The sequence below is a fragment of the Dicentrarchus labrax genome, unplaced genomic scaffold (genome assembly GCF_905237075.1).
Source record: "Dicentrarchus labrax unplaced genomic scaffold, dlabrax2021, whole genome shotgun sequence".
NCBI lineage: Eukaryota > Metazoa > Chordata > Actinopteri > Moronidae > Dicentrarchus > Dicentrarchus labrax.
In genome coordinates this window covers 4,838,758-4,852,864 of record NW_026136703.1, presented here as the reverse complement: position 1 = coordinate 4,852,864, position 14,107 = coordinate 4,838,758, and the positions used below count along the sequence as shown (strand labels likewise).

The window sequence follows — 14,107 nt, the reverse complement described above, 5'->3', positions numbered from 1 at the left end:
CCTTATGTTACACACTTTCGTTAAATATCCGAATAGTTTTATCCATTATGTCAGTATCAGTCGTAGGATGTTAGCTGGTTAAGTTATAGCTTAATTAATTAACTAGCTAACGTTAGAGAGTTAGGCTAATTGACAGTAGACTGTACTGTAAACTAGGTTAGCAAGCTAGGCATGTTTATGTCGACGTTTATAATTTTGAACAAAATATCAATTTATTGGATGGAACAAATGACTGTTGAGGAGAATGATATTAAGACTTTTTAATGGTCACAACTGCATTACAAACTATAAATAAATACAGCTAAAGGGAACCTAATCTATGTTAATCTGATTGCTAATAAACTACATATTGTAAATTGTCAGCCCAGTGATTTATTAAGACTTTTTAAGGTGTTTCCATATCAATGCACACAAAAGTACAGAAAAATCTGAAGTAACGCGTACAATGACGTTGTAGTTAACTTTGAGGAGCATGCTGAGTGACAGAGTAGTTGCAAATTGAGAGTCAACCATTTTCAGTAATGTGCTTGCTCACATCATCCTATGAAATCACCTGGAGTGATGTAACAGCTGCAGTGTGTGATCTGAGAGCACAGTGGGCTGTCTGTCCGTCTGTCAGTCAGTCAGTCAGTCTCAGGTGGAGCTGCTGCTACTTCACAACACTCACAGTGGGGCTGACACAGGACGGCCATGAAGATAACCTGAGGGTAAGCATTCCCGCCTTGAAAAGCTATTTCTTTTCATTTCATAGTGTCTGTTTTATTTGACTTTATGTAGCCTTAACCAAGGAAATATGTTAATATAGTCATAGGACGCTCAAGGACTTTGTGTAAACTGAAATAGAATAACACAAAGGTGTAAAATCATTAACCTAAATGTCATTTTACAAAATAAAATGACATGTATTTTTTCAAGTTCATCTTACTGTATGTTTCTTTGCTCTGGGTCACAGTCTATTTGGTGCCAAAGCCTTGTTCTTGTGGGGAGGATTTTGACTGGAGGTCTCCATGTGAAGCACTGGGAGTCATGACCGACTTGTGGTTGATATCTGTCCCTCTGGACAAGACCAGTTTAACCAGTGTAGAAAAACTCAAGCGCACCATTGCCAAAACCAACCAGGCCTCCTGCTGCAAGTTCTCTATTCCAGATCTCAAGGTGAGGTTGTTTATGCCCCAGCAAAGAGCCAGAGGGAGGCAAATAAAGTATAAAGAGTAATAATACACATAAGGACCAGATATTGAAGACTCAGCATTGTCAAAAACAAATAGCAAGAAGAGTTGTATGTTAGGTGTGTGTTTATACCAGTACAGTAGAGTGTAGTTGAGGAGGGTGATGGTGTTTGGTGTCCTTCTCTGGTGAAGGGATAAAGGCTCAGGTTGCTCTCTACAGTTTGAGGCAAAATTTCCATCTGACCCATTTCACTCAACGTGATCAATGTTCACCTTGGCTGCCAGGAGTCACATTTTAACAGCAGTGTTTCAATTCTGTCAAGAGTTCAAACCTGAAAACCCTTTAAATGGGGTACTGAATGTGATATGTGGACACCTCCGTAAGTTAATAAATCAAAATATGTGACGAACCGTTGGCCTGTGTTTAATGATTTGATACAACAGCTACAGTAACTAACTGTGCTGTCTATGCTGTGACCTCAGGTGGGAATACTGGACAGTCTGCTCAGCGTGTCAGATGATCTCTCCAAGCTGGACACACTGACTGAAAGGTGAAAAATATGATGAAACAAACTTCAATTTTTGTCCATGCTCTGTCGTATGCAAACAAAACCTGTCTGCCTCAGTGGTCATTGCACATTTGTAGCTTAATCTGCAGCTTTGTCCTTAATTAGGACTTGTAAGTCTGAGCTTGTGTGCGGTCAGTGCCATGATTAATTGATGGTCAGGAGCAGTTGACGGTTAGTTTACCCTCCTGATTTTAAATTCATTGTTGGTATATCGGAGCTGACTCGTTGTAAGCCTATTTGTGACATCAAAATGTGGTCTTGTAATTTTATTCCCTTTGAGCCACTGTTTCCCTCCAGCTAGATGTCTTTGCTTTGATAAATTAACTCCTTGCTCCACAATGATACAGTAGTTCATTGTGGGCCTCAGTGTCAATAATGAAAGAATGTGGAGAAAGGAGATTTCCAGGAAAGGAGCCAATAAATAATTAAAATTATAACAAAATAAATAACATGTAAAATGCATGAATAAAGAAAATTGAGGCGCCTCTGTGATAATTATATTTTTCCTGTTGCCTGGTCAGTGTGATTAAAAAAACACACCAGTGTATGAGGGAAGTGATGGAGCAGTCCACTGACAAAGTGATGGAAAACGCCTTAGCCAATGGAGGTGAGTCACAAACACACACACACACACACACACACACACACAATGCTGAGGGTGTTAATTACATTGTATAGAAACTCATTAAGTAAGTGCATAGAAGCCACAGGCTGCATGCACATTGGAAATGAGACTAATAGCTACTTAAACCGAGCTCAGTATGCATGTATACATACAAACATCCACTCCCACACACACAATCAGAGATAATACAGCCTACTATGATCCCTTTACCTTGTATTAGCCTCCTGCTATAGAGGCAGTATAGCAGCTACACAACACAAACCAGGCTAACCACTGTCTATGATCACTTTCCACCATCAGACCACGGCAGGAATCAGAAAGCCGTCCTGTCATCCCTGAAAGCTTACCTGAAGTCTCTGAGGGGTATTTTACCTGCTGGCTATTTGCTCTTTAAGCTGGAGTGCGATGCTGTGTGCCTGCCTGTGTAAAGTGTGCATTTTTACTCTGCTTTTGCCCTTTTCTGAATGACACACCTATTGCACTGTGTGGTGTTGTTATATATGTATATATGTTGTATATAATATGTGCTTTTTAGTTTAGTTTAGGTTATGACCTCTGGTGTGTGTTTCTCAGTGGACCTGATGAGCTACGTGACCAAGTTTCAGTGGGACAAAGCCAAGTATCCCACCGCTCTGCCTCTCTCCAGCCTCGTGGACATCCTCAACAAGGTACAGACGAAAAGTAGGATAATTATATGTGACGTGTAAGTATAGTTATTACCGCCATAATTATCTTAAAGAGGTACTCCGAGAAAGTCAGTAAATTGGAAATTAGAGCTTCAGTATTGTGACCACTGACTGTGCATAAAGATGGGCTATGCACTTCCTCCCACTGTGCAAAAATGAAGCCAAAATATCCTGGATAAAGGGTGATGCCACTTTGCGCTGGTGATGTCAATTGGAGCCAGTAGTGATCAGGGTTGGAGCCACAGTGTCGAGGTCCCGCCCATACAGCTGGCTGACTAAATGGCGAGCAAGTCTCAGCTGTAAAGCATGATGTGAAACCCACTTTTGTATAGCATCAAATAAGAAATTAAAACCAAACTAAAGAAAAACTAGCAAAATGAACACTTGAACATACATCAGTGCGATAAGAACTACCTAAAATCTTAAGTCTTAAATAAAAAGAAACTGAACTTTGCATCACATATTCCAAGGTTTTCCTTAAATCCAGATTAAATTAATTTGCAAATAAAATAAGTGTTGTCTCTGTATGTGCATGTATTCAATTAAAGTGTAGTTTTTGAGATTATCACATGTACTGCTGATACTGGTGTGTGCTGTTAACACCTGCATGTCTTTCAGGACGTTTCCCAGATGGAGACAGAGTTAAAATCCCGAGCTGCGGCGTACAACAGTGTGAAAACAAGCTTGCAAAGCCTTGAGCACAAGCAAAAGTGAGTGACCTCAGTTACATATTTAGAAAAAAACATTATGTTAACTATGACATGTTTACTGGATTGTCTGTCGTTCCAGTGGGCCTTTGCAAACTCGCAGTCTGAATGACATAGTGAAGAAGGAAGACCTGGTGGTCTCAGAGTACCTCACCACACTACTGGTATTAGTGAACAGGTCAGTGACACATGCACACTAAACAAACTAAGTTATTCTACCTTTTATGTGGTATAACATATACCCCATAAGAGTGTATCTATATTCATGTGTTATTCATGTATTTCTGCACATATGTTTGGTCACAGAGGGAGCTACTTGCAGTGGGAGAGGACCTATGAATCCTTGTCAGAGTTTGTGGTTCCACGGTCCAGCAGGTGAGCTGTCTTTATCCACTCCTGCCTGTAAGACAAGCCATTCCACTTGATCCAAGTACAAGTGCACAGGCAAAGCACCGAGTACCTGTTCTCAGCATCCAAAAGGTCAGGCTAAGTAACCACAGGTGTTCCATTACCGGGAGAAAGTAAGAGTCCATGTGGTTTGGATCGGTAGCACGGAAGGAAATGTTTTTTTCAGAGGGAAAAAAAGTATTTGGTTGAAGTTTTTAATGCTTTAGGACATCATGCCAGAACTTGAAACATGGGTTAAGTATACCTTATAAGGAAAAATAAAGTGCTTTGTAGACTAACATCTAAAGCAGACCAATAACTAGAAAAGTGCTGTCAAACCCACAATTGTCAAGGATGAAAAAATGATGTAAAAGGGTTATTTTACCTTCAAACTGACAAAAAAAAGTCTCTTGAAAGTAAGAAAAGACTCCAGAGTTGAAAGAGTCCTGAAGGTAGACCATAAGCTTTTAGCAACAGATCAAGTCCTGGCCGTTCATCTGCATAACCTCAGTTTAGAGTCCGGTTGAGTGACTTAGAGACTGAATAAACGAGGGAGCGGCGTTAGTGAGACCAAAGCAGTGAATCAGAGAACTATAATGTTATTTTCTGAGACGGAGACACAGATGTAAGAAGACCGTCCTCGCTGCCCAAAAGTTGACATCCAGAAACTTCCAGAACACAGCAAAATAGTAAGAAAAAAGGGGCAGAGGGCAGGGTCCCTGCAGATATACCGCCACACACTCTAGTGGGTCTTAAGTGACAGCTTTTGCTCTGATAATTGTTGACTTTATTTTCTCTTTGTTGTCTTCGACTTCAACCTGATGCTTCACGCTTTCGTGTGTCACTCTAATTCTCTGTCGTCATTTTGTGTGATCATCAGGAAGCTGTACGAGGATGGAGAGGGAGGCGTTTTCTCAGTTACACTTTTCAAAAGAGCTGTGTGTGAATTTAAAGCCAAAGCCCAGGAGAGCAAGTAAGCAGGATGGATTGCCAGAAAATACCCCATCAAGTCAAAGCTGTGTTGTCTGTGTCAATTACCATAGTGTAGCCTATGATCCACACAGGTTCACCGTGCGCGAGTACAGCTTTGATCTGGAGGAGAAGAGGCAGCAGGAGATGAAGCAGCTTAGTGTTCACAAGAAGGAGCAATATGTGAGTCAAACATCATGTATGCTCTCTAAAGTTTTTAGGATGTGTGTTATGGTACATTATAAATGCCTCCTCTACAGGGAACCTTTGTGCGCTGGCTGAAGGTGAATTTCAGTGAGGTGTTTGTTGCCTGGATTCACTTGAAAGCATTGAGGGTGTTTGTGGAATCAGTTGTCAGGTCAGTGCTGATAACACTGGTGATTTACTCTCATTTTCTGTCGACATGAATGAAAAATGGCATGTGATTTATTTCCCTGTGATATCTATGTGTCAGTAGACTCACAGTTATGTCTCCTGCTAGGTATGGGTTACCGGTGAACTATCAGGCTCTTCTGCTGCAGACGGACAGGAAGCGTTCAAAGAAACTGAGAGAAGAACTCTCCTCACTGTTCATGCATCTGGACCCCACTGCCACTGCCAGCAAGACAGATGTGAGAGGCCAAATCCACTTTCACTGCTTCAAATGTTATGTCATATTTCATCTAAAGCACGGGAGAAAATGCATGAAGACACAAACATGCAAATTCTCGAGCTTGGATGTTCACTCATGACCTTGGGATAAGTATGTGTTAATTTAAATAATCTGACAACAGTGAATCAGCCCATAGCCAGTATGGATAAACAACTGACCCCAGTAACACAAGCACTGCACTTAAGTGAGTTACTTGTAGTTTAGTCATATTGCCTTTTTGTGCTACTTTATACTTCTGCTTGACTTCGGCACATTCGAGAGGCACTAAGTTTATTCTGCTTAAGTGGCTGGTCCAATATTAGCCTATTGCAGATACAGTATCTTGGTAACAGTTCCCAAGTAACCCAATTTAAAGTATGCTTATCAGAGATATTTATTGTTAAATGTTGTTTATGTTCATAAATAATAGTATAACGATGATGGGGGCCATTCTGCTGGATAATGAGTACTTTTACCTTTTCGTCTAATAATCTAATAATACTTAAGTACTTTTACTCAAAAGGTACCCTATGAAGTTTTTGACCACTAGTAGCACTATGGAGAAGTTTTTTATGATGCACTTTCACATACACACGGATGATGCTATACACAGTCCAATCGATGGTTTCGAACTATTCCAGTGATCTACAGGTGGCGATAATGCGTAAAAAAAAAACAGCAATGCGCTATCAAAGTCTGCCTTTCACATCACATTTAGCAATTGCAACCATAGTTAATATAAAAATAGTCATTAGAGCAGCTTTAGGTAACATTCTGAATGCAGGACTTTTAATATAATGGAGCATATTTAAATTTGGGTATTGCTACTTTTTATTAGAATTGAATACTGATTCCTTTATATGACCTACACACACAAACAAGACCATCTATAAGAAGATTGGCCATTTCTGTTTTCTTAATTCCTGCCACTGGGTCGGATTCGTTCGGATTGTCCTTTAAATCAATCAAATGAGGCAGTAGAAACACTACCGCTTTTGTCCACAGGGGCCACCAGAATGAAAGTTCCTTGTTGCTTTAAAGGATCTGAATACGTCTTCCACAGCGAGTTCTTTAAAGCTTTTATTTTCATTTAGCCTGTTGCCTATATTCAGTGTTGTGTGAAAGAGAATTTGACAATGCTTTCTTGTTCGGACCAAAAAAAGGACCAATTACAGCCAGTAAGTGGAGTGTTTGTCCAGTCAGATTTCATGTTGATGTCTACGTAACTGTCAACCATCTGCTGTTCAGCCTACTTGAAATGACATCTGTCTCATGCAAATCCATCCATGGCCTTGCCAGACTGCAGTGAGAAAAGTGAAACTGTGGGCTACTGTGCCAGTGCCAAGATAACTACAACACAGAGCTGCCTGGGAAAACAACTTGATTTGAACGCTGCACAAACACTCCTGCAGTACATTGGTTGGTCTTAACTGGTTCACTGTGTGTGTGACACACAGTTTTGTTTGTTTTTCTGTCTCCCTCTGCCAAACAGGTAAGCAGTGACATCCCAGGGCTCTGTCAGCAAGAGTACTTCTCCTACATCTGCTTCCATATCAACACCAATGTGCTGGAGGTCAGCTAGCAGTCTGCAAACAGAGGACCCACACAATGACCAAGCAATAAGGGCCCTGTCACTCATGAAGTGGATGGCTCCAAACCAGTCAGAACAGGAACATAAAGACCCTCAACTCTAAACTAAAACACATCTAGTGAAGAATATATCCTTGAATATCTTGGTTTTCAGCATGTTGAGCCAGAAATTAATGTCTAGCTTCCATTGGACAGCAGTGTAAATAATCTTGTCAGGTGAACAGTGGATGGAATACACCACAATATCAGCTGCACATGGACTACATTGTGTGATGTGCTGCGCATGGACCTGCAGAACCATTTAAATGTGTTTAATTGCTAAAAAAAAAAGTTGTTTAGTGTTTTCTTTCAGAAGAACATGTGCTGTAAACGTTAATGTTATTCCTCCTAGAAATCTTAAAGCCATCACAATTAAAAAAAGCATATTTCTTCATGCACGATGTCGTTGTTCTACAGTCCAGTACATGTTCAGATTGCATTATACGGTATATTCTGTAGGGAAAGCATATCGTGAGTCTGTATGCACCACTTTTCTTTTTAAGGGCCAGTGTGTAGGATTTAGCGGCATCTAGCAGTTAAATTGCTATAACTGAATACCGCTCGCCTCGTAAGTCAGAGCTTCCCAATCTCTGGAGGCTTGAGGCCACCTAAAAATCTAGCAAAACCTTTAAGACCCCCCCCCATTTCATTTTCTCATGGATGTTTGCATACAAAATCAACACTGACAGATTTGTTTTAAGGGCAAGGGTTTCAGCCAACCTGCAACCTGGAGAAACTGTGGTGGTCGTGAAACGTCTAACAATTTGTGAAAGGCCCTTTTGAGAGCCTGTTGAAACATTGTGGCCTCCTCGGAAGAAGGCCTGCTCCCGCTGTAGATGAAAATGGCTCATTCTAAGGTAACGAAAGCACAACAATACATTTTTAACACTAATAAAAACAAACCACACCAATCAGAACTCATGTCTGTAAGAATGTCAGACTCTACAGTGTACATCTCTTTCTGGGCCAGTAGATCATCCCAAATGATACACACTGGACCTTTAACTCATATTTATTCATATCAGAATGTTTTTAAATGTAATGGGTGGTGCACTGTCCCTGCACTCACTGTTACCACCAGTAACTAGGTGTGCCACCAAATCAACCAGTACTGGAATCTTAAGGATTAAAACTGTAAGTTAAAGTACAGAAGTATTATCAGCTAAATGTACTATTATAGAAAAATGCCCCCCTGTGATATATTATTTATATATTACATTATTTAATGTTGTAGCTGGTCAGGTGGAGCTACTTTTAAACCAATTTTACAAATCAGAGTGCTCCTTACACTTTATATGTGAAAATAAGTTGTATGAAGCCTTTTGTGGCTCCAGTGGAAACTGTGAAATCTGATAAATTGCCTCAAGCGATGTCACCTGGGTCAGCACCTGTTGGGTCTGAAGACAAAACTTTGAAAATGAAAGAATCTGGAGCTCACCAGACATCTGTGAACCGCTCCTCAACTCTGTTTAAGGCTAGAGGTTACTAACACACCTGAATCTCCGACCAGACCGTCAGCAGTCAAGTTTTGGTTTCGACATAAAAATGATGGTTTCTCTGGTTCTGCTGCATCATTTTATTAAAACCGGGGTGTGACAATAATGTAGGAATCAGTGAACTATTTTACCTTCTCTCCTACTACTGGAGTAAAATGCTTCCTGACATGGGCGTCAGGCCCCCTCCAATAAATCTGAGGGGTTGTGACAGGATTAATGATGTATGATAGAAGAAAGTCCCATTTGTTTTCATGTTTTAACTGTCTTTGGGAAATATTGGAGCGTTTTACCGTGTGGTCCTCAAAACATATCTCTCTTTGGTGTAACTTCTAACAACTCATAAAAATCTGGGTCCCAACTACCCAACTACTTGTAAGAGGTCACAAGATTTAACAAAGGTTTCTGTAAAACTAACTAACCAGTACTTACAGCTGTCGGATACAGTAAAAAGTAAGTTATTCCCCTGTGAAGTATTCAGTTGAATAAAATATAAATACTTAAAATAGTCCTTAAGAAGTACTTGAGCAAAGGTACATCCACCACTAAATGCTATACAGTACATGATCACCAGAGAGTGCACTATCTCTGTTCTGTGCTGCATCCAGTTTCCCAGCATTGATCTCTGCCATCACCAATGGTATTTGATCAATCAATATGTTTGACGTTTGGAGAGCAACACTGTAAATAACAGTAACGAAGTGACTTTTACCTTCTACATGTGAAATGGACAACTGCGGTCTTATAGGGCGCAGTGCGGATTAATTAAGGGTGCTCTTTTAATTATTGACTCAGTTGTGTTTTCACTTGCAACCGGACAAGCTACACATTGCACTAAAATAACGAGAGAAGAAAGACCTGCAAATGGAGGTCGTGTGTGTGTGTGTGTGTGTGTGTGTGTGTGTGAGTGAGTGACAGAGAGAGAGAGAGAGAGAGAGGAGAGAGAGAGAGAGAGAGAGAGAGAAGGTGGGAAGTGTTAGGGAAAGCTGGCCGCTAAAGCGGTGCCATTCAGTGCATGGAACAGTGTTGAGAGGAAACATTTACGCGCCGAAGTAATGGACATGAATTCTGGCTAGTACGCTTTACTTTGACATTATTGGATACACAGATATTCAGTCAAACATTTAGTAAAATGTGGACACTACCGAAGCCAAAATACAGAACTGGTTTGTGCGCCGAGGGGGAGATTGCTGTGAACATTGGCGGAGTCCGAGTGGTGCTTTTCGGGGATGTTTTGAACCGCTATCCGGAGAGCAGACTGGCGGAGTTGTTGAATTGCTCAACTCAGAATTACGAAGTTATCACGTCGCTTTGTGATGACTTCGATCCGGGCAGGAAAGAGTTTTACTTTGACCGAGATCCCGATGCCTTCAAGTGCATCATCGACGTTTACTATTTTGATGAAATCCACATCAAACGCGGCATCTGCCCCATCTGTTTCATCAAGGAGATGGAGTTCTGGAAAATAGACCAAAGTGTTTTAGATGAGTGCTGCAGAAGTTACCTAAGTGAGAAGGAGGATGAGCTGAAGGAGATTGCAAACAAAGTCAAAGTCATTCTGGAGGATCTGGAGGTGGATCAGTGTTTTACGCGCAGCCAGCGGTGCCAGAGGTTCTTGTGGAAACTGATGGAAAAGCCGGGTTCCTCCTTGCCGGCGCGCATTATTGCCATCGCATCCTTCCTCTCCGTCCTGGTTTCGGCGGTGGTGATGTGCATGGGGACCATCCCGGAGCTCCAGGTGGCGGACACCGAGGGAAAACTAGTGGAGCACCCGGCCCTGGAGGCGATCGAGACCGTCTGCATGTCGTGGTTCACCGCAGAGTACCTTCTGCGTCTCGCCTCCTCTCCGAACAAGCTGCACTTCGCGCTCTCCTTCATGAACATCATAGACTTTATGGCCATCATGCCTTTCTACGTGGTCCTGTCACTCACCTACCTCGGCACCACATCCATGATGGAGCTGGGTAACGTCCAGCAGGCTGTCCAGGCGCTCCGCATCATGCGCATCGCGCGTATTTTCAAGCTGGCGCGCCACTCCTCCGGCCTGCAGACTCTGACCTACGCGCTCAAGAAGAGCCTCAAAGAGCTCGGACTGCTCCTCATGTACATGGGTGTGGGGATCTTTGTGTTTTCTGCGTTGGCCTACACCATGGAGCAAAGCCACCCGGAGACCCTTTTCAGGAGCATCCCGCAGTCTTTCTGGTGGGCCATCATCACCATGACCACGGTGGGCTACGGAGACATCTACCCCAAAACCACGCTCGGCAAGTGCAACGCGGCCGTGAGCTTTCTGTGCGGGGTGATAGCCATCGCCTTGCCCATCCACCCCATCATTAATAACTTTGTGGTCTTCTACAATAAACAGAAAGTCCTGGAGACTGCGGCGAAGCACGAGGTGGAACTGATGGAGCTGAAGTCTGGCAGGGAGGCGCGCAGAAAAAGCAGGAATTAAGATGAGTGAAGACTGAAAGGGCAATTTCATTCCTGAAGTCAATGTGAAAATTAAAAAGTCCAAATCTAATGCACCAAAAACAAACATCTAAAGCGAACGTTATTTGACTAAATGTGGTAGATCATGACCTTGACATTAAGACAGTGGGACTTTCTCTGGATCTGCAGACACACTGGGACAGCTCCATGCAGTGACCCCTGTACATAGCGCCTTTACACAGCTGTGTTGTTTTTGTTGCTGCTTATTCCATGGTGCATTTATTTCGTCCACAACTCTTGTTATTGTGAAGGTTGCTGTTATTATAGAATTAAAAGTTGTGCATGAAAAAAACGTGTGCACAGAGAATCATTAAAGCATGTGATATAAGCATCATATCACCTTTGTTCAATTAGATAATTACAAACCCACATTCCCAGCCTTATATAATAATGATAATAATAATAACAAAAACAACAAAAAATTATTTTGGATGACAGCACAAATTAACTTTAAGCAAGTTAAATATACTATAATCAGGGTTCAATGTTTTTGTGGCGAATGTATCAGATCAGCACCAATGTGGTGGATTTATAGATTCTATCATTTTAAGAAATGTCTTAAATTGGAAAATTATTTATATCAGCTAAATTATGACTAAAACTGAGTCATAAATAACAGCCCCCAGATGGAGGCCCGTTGGGTGTGATTAATCTCTTTAATAATGATTGCAGCTGATTGCAGAGGAATATATTTTGTCTAAAGGCAGCTATCAAAATTGTGTGTCCTTCCCGTTATTAATTCTTATTGGACAGACTGAAATAAACTTTCAGACAATCAAAGGCCTTGAGAACAAATGTGCTTTCTCAAATTATTATTTTCTCGATTATTAATCTGCAGTCCGGGACACATATAACCCAACCAGACAAAGAGGTGACTGCTGACAATGACACCCACTCCTCCAGGGATGTGTACAATTATCACGTCCATATTTGTTATATACATGCATCCATGTGACCACACATGTTAAACTTTCATAAATTGCATTTTTAAATCTTTTAATGCAAAGACCATCAGTTGTTGGGGTCATTCAAAGCTGAATGCAGAAGAGCTTGAAAACTTGTGTTGATAAGGTGTTCCCTTGCCAAAAGATACAAGTAAATAATTGTAAAGAATAAATAAATAATATTAATAATAATAAATAGGAGACGTCCTGCATTTAAAATGCAAGTAAAAGTAATTTGCAAAATGTACTTGATTATTTACGGATGCATAGCCAACATGTGGAAGCATTTTACTGTCGTAGCTGATCCAGCTTAAATTATATTGTTGGGTAATGTTTTCTATACCAGTGCATCATAACCTCATCATATGGTTTGTGTATGAAATCATAATTGGCAAAGTAGACTACCTAAAACTATCAAATAAATGCAGCAAAGTAAAAAGTAGGAATAGAAATACAAAGTAAGCCCAGAATGTAATAAAACACTGGCTATAGGGCCCTTTCGCGTTTGTTCCACCATAGCCACCGTAGTGTCTCCTACTTAGTTTGAAAGGGAGGCTGAAGTGAGAAAGTTGCAATCTGCATTACACTGCTAGGTGCCACTAAATCTTACGCACAGGACCTTTAAGAGTACTTGAATAAATGTAGCCAGCTATATTCCACCAACAAATCTCCAGTTAAACTACATTTGCAAGACAAAAAGCCCCACCTGTGATTTACGTGAGTTTACAGAGTCTGCCTGTGTGTAGTCCTGCACAGTGCGCTGCCTCTCCACCATGCCACAGTCAGTGTTTTATTGTTTCTTCCTGCAGCCATCTTGTATAGAAACGACTCAGGGTTGATGACAGGAAATGCTATGCCACTGAGACAGAGTTGTATTATAGACCAGGCATGGGTCAGTGTTTGCTGTATACTGTAGGTGAGGTGAATACAGCTGCTGGGCAGATTTGTGGTGTGTGTGTGTGTGTGTGTGTGTGTGTGTGTGTGTGTGTGTGTGTGTGTGTGTGTGTGTGTGTGTGTGTGTATGGATACACATTCATCTGTGTCTTCACTTGCATGTCAGCGTGTAAGTTCCTGTGTTTATCCGTGCTTGTGCATTGCTGTGTGACACGATCCAAGGCAGCGGCCTGTGAGAAAGTGCCGTCCCCAACGGGAAAACACTTCAAAGTAAGGCTATACACACCCACACGCTGAACACTCAAAAAACACTCCCCCTCCCTCTCTTCTCCACCACCACCCCACCCGCTGTTTCTGTCTCTTTTCACTCCCTCGTCTTGCCTCCACCTCCTCGTCCTCCGTCTCAGATGAGGATCTGTCAGCTTTGGTGGCAGAGAGCAGCGCTGTGATATGTCGAGCGTCAGGGCTGTCATATTTCGAGGGTGTGTAGTGATGCAAAACTTTAGTCTTATAGCATCACATTTTTAAAGAAAGTGTGTTGCAGTCTGAAGGTGAAAATCAAAGCTGTAGCCATAAAGTCAACATTGTGGGGCAACAACCCTCCTTACACTTTTACATACACTTTTTAGCAAAATATATTTCTACAATCACAGAACAGTGCCAAATGACTTATTGCTACTGATGGGATCATTAGATAACTTTATACTTTATCCAAAGGAAGCCATTATACTAAACCATATCATTTCCAGAATGAAATCATTTTACACTATGCTTATGTTGAATAATATAAAAACATCAAAAAATATTACACACGTGTATTGAATGTTTTAATTGTATTGAACTATATTGTGTATGTTCACCATGCTTGGGTCTTACTCTTAATATCGATGTGAGGCGTTTGTGGGTTGTATTTA

The 14,107-nt window shown here is 41.3% G+C and overlaps 2 protein-coding genes across 2 annotated transcripts; both read left to right on the top strand.

The window, feature by feature from the left end:
• The first annotated feature begins 73 nt into the window (after positions 1 to 73).
• Positions 74 to 7,725, top strand: atp6v1c2 (ATPase H+ transporting V1 subunit C2). Its single transcript, XM_051393507.1, has 14 exons — positions 74 to 707; positions 953 to 1,155; positions 1,653 to 1,720; positions 2,260 to 2,345; positions 2,664 to 2,726; positions 2,937 to 3,031; positions 3,668 to 3,759; positions 3,839 to 3,934; positions 4,063 to 4,131; positions 5,024 to 5,116; positions 5,208 to 5,295; positions 5,373 to 5,470; positions 5,594 to 5,723; positions 7,236 to 7,725. The coding sequence occupies exons 2-14, from the start codon at positions 1,027 to 1,029 to the stop codon at positions 7,323 to 7,325; spliced, it is 1,197 nt and encodes a 398-aa protein (XP_051249467.1). The 5' UTR covers positions 74 to 707; positions 953 to 1,026; the 3' UTR covers positions 7,326 to 7,725.
• Positions 7,726 to 9,839: 2,114 nt separating this feature from the next.
• kcnf1b (potassium voltage-gated channel, subfamily F, member 1b) lies at positions 9,840 to 11,687 on the top strand. The gene has a single exon (XM_051393475.1). It carries the CDS (start codon positions 9,998 to 10,000, stop codon positions 11,315 to 11,317), a length of 1,320 nt encoding a protein of 439 aa, XP_051249435.1. The 5' UTR covers positions 9,840 to 9,997; the 3' UTR covers positions 11,318 to 11,687.
• The last annotated feature ends 2,420 nt before the right edge of the window (positions 11,688 to 14,107 follow it).

Bases quoted from the DNA above. Each gene is read 5' to 3' on its own strand.
- atp6v1c2 (XM_051393507.1), top strand. From the start codon at position 1,027: ATGACCGACTTGTGGTTGATATCTGTCCCTCTGGACAAGACCAGTTTA. The intron at 1,156-1,652 runs GTGAGGTTGTTT...CTGTGACCTCAG, and splicing joins TCTCTATTCCAGATCTCAAG to GTGGGAATACTGGACAGTCT. The intron at 5,471-5,593 runs GTCAGTGCTGAT...GTCTCCTGCTAG, and splicing joins TTTGTGGAATCAGTTGTCAG to GTATGGGTTACCGGTGAACT.
- kcnf1b (XM_051393475.1), top strand. From the start codon at position 9,998: ATGTGGACACTACCGAAGCCAAAATACAGAACTGGTTTGTGCGCCGAG.